The sequence below is a fragment of the Podarcis melisellensis genome (assembly GCF_964234715.1).
Source record: "Podarcis melisellensis genome assembly, chromosome: 12".
NCBI classification, from domain to species: Eukaryota; Metazoa; Chordata; class Lepidosauria; order Squamata; family Lacertidae; genus Podarcis; species Podarcis melisellensis.
This window is the reverse complement of record NC_138544.1, coordinates 48,187,874-48,195,804: the sequence shown is the minus strand read 5'-3', so window position 1 is coordinate 48,195,804 and position 7,931 is coordinate 48,187,874. Positions and strand designations below refer to the sequence as shown.

The following is a 7,931-nucleotide window of genomic DNA, read 5'->3' as shown; positions in this document are numbered from 1 at the left end:
TCATTTCATGCATTTCACTAGATTCAGATGTAAATACATGTTAGCTCCATCTCATCACCATTCCTATTTTTAGAACACTAAAACATACAAGAAACCTCCCTGCTGCAATTGCCCTTTGTCAGTCATTCCCATTGTTCCACATTGCAGGCACATTACAGAACCAGCATCCTAGTCCCTGAAGAGAGCTTTTCTCTCCCATAAAGTCAGTTCCTCACAAAACAGAAATATTATATTACTTGTACCCTACCCATCTGATGGGTTGCCCCAGCCACTCTGGACGGCTTTCAGCAAAATATAAAAGAACCCACAAGGTTGAAGAATGGCTGTGTTTATCCACAGGATAGCCACTTGAAGGATAGTTAACAGGAAGGTAACTTTTGTTTGTGGGTTCTACGGAGTCCCAAATGGGAAGAATAACAAGCTCACCAAGAGATGGGAATAGGAGGCAAGCAAGTAAAGAGACAATTGAGGCAGTTCTCAATAGCTAAAAATGCTTTGTGTGAAGCCAGCAAGCTTTTTTTTTCATTTCTGGCAATACTTGCAAGATTTGACCATGTGCTCCTTGCCCAGGTGAGTGAGGCACAAGCCAAATACACTCAAAAGAATTTTATTCCCTACACTCGCCATGATGTGAGTATGACAGCAGGCTAGAGACTGGGGCTAGAAAAGACAGCACCAGTATAAAGGCAATGAGGAAATGCTAGAACAGAATTCCAACTCACTTGGGGATAGAACCAGTGTCTTTCTGCTTAGTTCATTTGTGTATAGAGGTTCCTTCTTGAGTAGTCAGAAAGGAACTAAGTAGGAATACACTGTTTTACCTCCTTATACTATACATCAAAAAGGTATTGTACAGGAATGAGGAGAGGAGCCAACACTCCTAGTCTTCCAGAGCTTTCTACAAGATTCTGCTTGTGGTCAGCTTTCAAATCATGGGATGTATGTCTTCCCCTACCTGGATGTGCTTTCATCCATCCTCTATTTAAAAAGTGTTCCTGGGCACATTAATGGTACACCCCAAAGATCTGTAAAGGTGGTGTATCTTATTGCCCATAAACTTCACCCATACAAACAACTACATACATTGCTACCCACTCCCCATTTCTTCTGAAGCAAGTTCCCAAGCTCCCTAAGAGGAGAACAGAAAAATCTCAGTGCAGAGGCAGAACATCTGTGAGATGTTCTCAATACCAGGCTGTACACAATGTCAAAGTGTTTTAAGTGAACAGAAGACAAGGTGCACCATTATGAAGCTTGAGCTGAATGAAACACCTCTGAACCAAGTAAGCTGTAGAAGAAGATATTGTCAAATCCTTTAATTGACACTGTAAAACAGGCAACTGTGTAAAAGAGATTGGAGAAAGAGGTGAAGGTAAACGTCACATTACAATCTGTAAACAAAGTGTCCTAGTGAAGCCAACTTCTAAATAACCCCTCTATGTCTGCTTGACATTAGCTTAAAAAGCTAGAGAGTAAAGATGTGCTCAGACTTTGCAACAACAATTCTGTCACGCTGTGTTAACACAGTGTACCAGTGGAGGAGAAAGCCAAACAATGGCGCACTTAAGACACTTAACTTGCATACATTTTTGGTCTGATTTGATATACATCTAGCTCATACAAGAAAAGCATATTTGTGCTTTAGCCTCATAACGAGGCAGATGGTTTATGACTGAAGTAGAGGTTTTTGTACCTTAAAAAAAAGGTACAAAACACTTGACTACACAAGTCAAACCACTAGGAATACATTACTAGTATCCATCAAAGAAGTACTAATACCATCTACTTAAACACATTTAAGCCTTTATAACTTTAAGTATTTATGTGTAATTTTTATCACTATATTTGAAAGTAGAACTTCATCTGTAAAATAATTTTCAACTGAGGGATAAAATGACAATTTTAACAATTTCACATGGACAAAGTCAAGGAACAGGAGACCATCACATATATTTATAATGGGGGGAGGTGCTGAATCTGTCCCCCTTCTAGTGACTCTTATTTCACATGCATCTCCAGGGTGGTGCAGTGTGGATTTTTGTGTAAGTTTGGAAGTGGGAGGCAGCAATAGCCAGATTATACTTCAATTTCACAGGGTGAGATGGCCTGTATTATTCTTGTATCACCAGGAAACTGATTTGCTGCAGTGGCACTGGTCACATTACTAGATAGGTCCCTCCTATTTGCCTGCCAAAGGCATTAAAACTTTACAGGGGGCAATTTAGACTTTGGCCTAATTTTATGCACATGGCTGGGAAGGGGCGGGGAATGGAAGGGGAGGAAGAGGTCCTACCCATCACTTGCCTATTTAGCACCACAAATATTGTCCCAAATGTGGCCCTTGAGAGGGAAAGAAAGTATCCCACCCCTGATCGAGATGCACACCAGTACATAGGATAAGTTGTACACCTGATTCTAAGAAATTACAAGAATTGAGATGGAGCCTTCACTAATCAAATGACTTTTGGGGATGGGGGCAGGTTTCATACCATGTACCATTAATGCTAACCACCCCAGGATAACCAAAGGCAACATTCTCAGGGAAGCATTTCCTCTTGCACTGCCCCTGATTTGAATGGGGCTGTACAGTAGAGCACTTACAGGTGAACTAACCCAAGTTTATTAAGGTACTTACGGAAGATTCCTCATGCCATCTGCATTTATTGTCTTTGATGTTTAATTTGCAAATTTGTCTAAGTCAACTCTCTACCTATGAAGAACATGGATTAAAATTCTCAATAATTGGTATGAACTTTGTCGAAAGCATGATAGCCACAGAATCACAAATACTTTCAAATTCAGTTGGATCCATCTATATGCTGACTGCAGTAGCTATGGTAATAAGCATACTCTTGGTGTACCTTTACTATACAGAATCCACTTTTTTTTCTGTAGGCATATTACTATTATGACATGAATGATTATGTTCCAGTGTGGTGTTGAGTGGAGCTGCCAAGCACACTAGAAATCCTAAAACCAATTACTACCATTTCAAATTGAGATATAAGGTATCAATATCTAAACTCTTGGGCCTGGTTCAGATAATCAAATGCTGTGAATGTGAATGGAAAAACAAGTCAGGAAGCAGAAGTTCATTGCAACTTCCCTTGCTTAACAGCTTCCAAACAAGCTTATCCACAAGTTGGCTGGTTTGTTCAGAAGCCATTAATTTTCCCATTTGCATGTGATGTGAAGTTATACTTAATTCATAACTACAGCTTCCTGGCTTCTTTCCCCACTTATGTGCAGGGTGCTGTATGTGGTGCACAGCACTTGTGCATATCCTGGCTTAATCTGCTTACCCTAACTGTGTTACCGAGTGAGTCGAATTCTCTACATCTTCCACTGTGGCAAAAAGCCCCCATTTTACAATTTATTCCAGTTCCCAGAAACAGTTTTATGAAAATAAGTTCTGTCCTGCATCTGTTCTATTTGTCATTTCCACTGACAATATTAGAAAAAATTCTATAATGTATTTACTATAAATGCTACCTTCCAAAATTTAATGCAAGATTAATTTTCATAAGAAATCATATGAAACTTAGAATAGTGTCTATTATCCAGGAACTCTACACTGATTTCAAACAGTGTAGAAAATGCTTGTGAGCCCCAATGAATCTAGTAACATTCTGAACTTTTTTAAAAAGCAGGATAATTTGCAGAATTATTTCAACATTGTACAACACATCAAAACCCAGTTTTGGACTTACTGAGATTAATATAATACTGATATTTTCAAAGTGAGGTAAAACATTAAAGTTGTGAAGATCCAGTTAACCTTATGGGATCTAACTTATAAAATGTGCTCATCTATGAATGGCCAGTGTCACTTCATCATCCAAGAACTACAAACCTTCAGCAAAGTTTCATAAAATGTCATGCTAGGCTTTACAATCTACCTACCTCTATTCACAGTATGTATGCTAACTTCCTTCAGATTCATATGTTACACACAAGATTTGCTAAAGTGTAACAATATCAATGAAAATTGCATGCCTTAATTGGAATCTATATTTTCATATTTAAAAAACGGGAGTTTATAATCTGCTACCTGATTACTCCATGTTTTTTAAAAAGATAGATCAACAAAGGAAATAATGAAAAAATGGTCTATTCTAATGAACTAGAATGCACTGCACACTTAACCCAGGGTATCTAGAGTGGGATAATTGTTTTAACACTTGTGGAAGTTGTGTGCTATTGTATCCTTTTCTCACTGCTTATGCATATAAGGCGACACATTACACAGAAGGGAATGAACAGAATTCTCTGTGCATTTAATGGAATTGTGTGATTGCCCTAAAATGCATGATTATGTACACAACAATCAGAGGTCTGTGAAATTACAATTTAGCACTGCAACCTAGGCTTTCGTTATTGTGTCTCAGTAGAAGTTACCTTTAGTGATAACTGTAGGCCAGTTTGTTATTTAGAACCAGGAACTGCTGGTATCTTAAGACACAATGACAGTGGAAGCTCATCAGACGGGCAATGAATGTACTGATCCTCAATCTTACCATATTCTCTATAAGTTGTCCATTTTCATAATGCAATTTTACTGAAAAAGCAGCAACTCTAGTAAAGGATTTGCCATTTTCAACTAGCAAGGCTCATCTCAGACACCCAGCCTAATTCTTCAGCAAAGGGTTTATGCTCGGGAGATTCTTGGCCTAATATGTTGATAGATCAATACGGAGGTGTATCCAAAGAGGAATGGAGTTTTCTTTTCCGCTTGCAGGTTTCAAGGCAATTCTGCGCCAGCTGACACAGTAATTTAACATAGATCAATCTGAGAAAGAAGAGAGTACAGTCTGATACACCCAGCTTTCTTGGGTGCAATTTTTTCTGTTAGCAACTTGGACCCAATATACAAACAAGAAAAAGCAATACAAAAACAAGTGCTATGAAGTGACAGGAATGTCATGAAGTCAAAAGGGCTCAGTTCCACCACCTGCTTTTCACAGTGTTTTCTGGTGCCCGTTTACAGATGGCTTTGCAGCCTCAGAGTCTCTTGCATTGTGTGAGAGGTGAAGCTTGTCTAAACCTGCAAAACATTTCAAAAGATAGTCCATTTAAATTTCTCATTCACTTCTGACAAGTATAGGTGTTTTCAAAATCACATTAGTCTTCGTTCCAATACATAAATAAATTGAAGATTTTCGTCTCTGGAGACCTTATCTGAGAACTTGAGAAACTAGACAGGATTATAAATGGCACAAGAACAGCATCTGTGCAACTTAACTGCCCCTTGCAACTGTCTAGTAGAACTTGCAAACACTGTAAAGTCATAATAGGAGATATTTCCTCTCCCCAGGTCTAAATATTTGGTTCCTGATGGGAGAAGCAGAATGTCATGGCATCATTATACAAATTTAAATTCTATCAGTCATGACAGAGGGGGGGAGCTGTACGTGAGCTTTCCATCACATCTCTCTTTCACACAACAAATACTGAACATTCTACATGGCTTTGTCTATTGATTTCTAATGTGAAGTTGAATTCATACATCTGCAATTTCATTATTACTAAATTTCCAAGTAACAAAATAAGCCTCAAAAACTGGAGAACAATAAACTACATCATGCAGTTTGAAAAGCACAACAGAACAGAACATTCGTCTACTCAAAACATCTCTCTGTCCATGAGTCTCTGGTGGTCTTCTAATGTTGCAATTCCTAATTTTCCACCTCAAAGCTTTCCAGCTTTTGCATCATTATCCAAACAAACCAATTGGCATGCCAAAACCTAGTAAGAAATATCCTGTGCCCACTCTCAGTGTTGGTGGATTTGATTGTGGCAACACATTCCTTAATTACATCTTATCTGAACTACTGTGATGTGCTGTTCATGACGCTGACTGAACAGTGAAAGTTCTACTGCTTCAGAATATTGCAGCCAGGCTATTGAACCAGGCAAGCTGTAGGTGGCATGCAACTCCCATATTACAAGAGCTTCATTTGGTACCAGTCTGCTCCCAGGGAAAATCCAAAAGTACTGGCTGTTAAATCATTACAAGCCAGAGAACTACTTGGCCTCAAATTGTGTAGGCTTTTGCAGATCATAACTAACATAATAATAATTTTATTATTTTTATAAATTATTATTATTATAACATTCTGATGGCAGATAAAGCTTTTATTCAAACAGGCTTTTGGCTTCATAAGCTGACTTGCTATGGACACTAAGTATGCAAAACAATTGGTTCAACTAGTTGTTTTAGTTGTTTTTATTTTTACTTTTGCTTCATTATAAGTACCCTTGAGCACCACTGGACAGAAAGATGGGATAAAATCAAACAAATAAATTGTTTTCTTAAAAGGAATAAACTAGATGAACTCAACACAGAACCACTCGCCACATATGTCTTTTTATACCACATGAAGGAAGCTGGAAACCCACACCAGGCAAATTACTCTCCCTATAACTCTAGAGGGATAGTTTAAATTCAAATTATGCACAATACGGCTATCAAAAGAAAGAGAACAAATGTTACCTAATGCTTTGAGAAGCTCCTCTCTAACTGCAGAGGTGAACTTTCTAACCAGACACAGGGTTGTCACAATGGCAAAGAGGATATTGTAGGATAGCACGATGTAGAAATTTCCTAACCAGTTAAACCTTCCAAAGTCTCCAAGGAGATCAAACCTGGTAATACCTGCAGGGGGAAGAGAATGTGACATAATTCAGAAAAGCGAATGAGGGTGATAGCTAAGATTGAAAAATGACCGCCAAGTACTTTAATCGAAATAAATTTTAAAATTGTCCAGTAGCACCTTAGAGACCAACTAAGTTTGTTCTGGTATAAGCTTTTGTGTGCATGCACACTTCTTCAGATACACTGAAACAGAAGTCACCAGACCCTTATATATAGTGGGAGGGTGGGGTGGGGTTTTTCTCAGAAGGGTAGTAGGAGATGGGTGATTGGCTCAATGGGTATGATAAATCTGTTGACAACTGTTAATGACTGCAAATAGTCCTACAGGAAAAAGCAAGGGATAGGATTCAGATGACCAAAAATAGCTTTAGCATATGTAATGAGACAAGAATCCAGTATCTCTAGTCAGACCAGGTCTCTCCATTAGTTTTAAGTTTAGTAATAAGTTATAATTCAGCAACTTCTCTTTCAAGTCTATTTCTGAAATTCTTTTGTAATAAGACAGCTGCTTTGAGATCCTGCATTGAATTGTCCTGGAAGATTGAGATGTTCTTCTAGTGGCTTCTCTGTCTTGTGATTCCTGATGTCAGATTTACCGTATTTTTCGCCCTATAGGACGCACTATTTCCCCTCCAAAAATGAAGGGGAAATGTGTGTGCGTCCTATGGGGTGAATGCAGGCTTTCGCTGAAGCCTGGAGAGCAAGAGGGGTCGGTGCGCACCGACCCCTCTCGCTCTCCAGGCTTCAGGAAGCTATCCCCCCAGCCCAGCAAGCTCCGAGAGTGATGGCGAAGCTGTGCGCAACTTCGCCATCGCTCTCAGACCCGTTCTGGGGGCTGGGGTCGGGGGAAGCTCGGGCTTCCCCCGCCCCCAGCCCCGCAAGCTCCGGGAGTGATGGCGAGGTTGCGCAACCTCGCCTTCGCTCCCGGACCCCCAGCCCCAAGGCTAAAAATGAAGCCAGGACAGCGAGCGGGATCCATCCCGCTCGCTGTCATGACTTCTTTGCTCTTTAGGGCTCGGGGGGGATAATTCCCCCCTTTATTTCCCCCCCCAAAAAATAAGTGCGTCCTATGGGCCGGCGAAAAATACGGTATGTCCATTTATCCTTTGGCGTAGGGTTTGGCCTGTTTGTCCAATAGAGAGAGCTGAAGGGCACTGCTGGCATTTGATAGCTTACACAATGTTAGAAGATGAGCAATTAAATAGGCCTGAGATGGTATTTTGATGTTGCTGGGTCCAGTGATGGCGTTGTCTGGGTGTATGTGGCAACAAAGATG

The 7,931-nt window shown here is 39.8% G+C and overlaps 1 protein-coding gene across 2 annotated transcripts in view; it reads right to left on the bottom strand.

Annotated features, from left to right (window-relative positions):
* Positions 1 to 1,301: 1,301 nt before the first annotated feature.
* LMBR1 (limb development membrane protein 1) overlaps positions 1,302 to 7,931 on the bottom strand; it is a 62,387-nt gene continuing 55,757 nt past the window's right edge. For both annotated transcript variants that reach the window (XM_081882534.1, XM_081882535.1), the window contains 2 exons: positions 6,494 to 6,655; positions 1,302 to 5,044 (listed from right to left, as the gene is read on the bottom strand). In XM_081882534.1, coding sequence (XP_081738660.1) covers positions 4,959 to 5,044; positions 6,494 to 6,655 — 248 coding nt within the window. In that variant the 3' untranslated portion in view covers positions 1,302 to 4,958. The remainder of the gene's footprint in view (positions 5,045 to 6,493; positions 6,656 to 7,931) is intronic.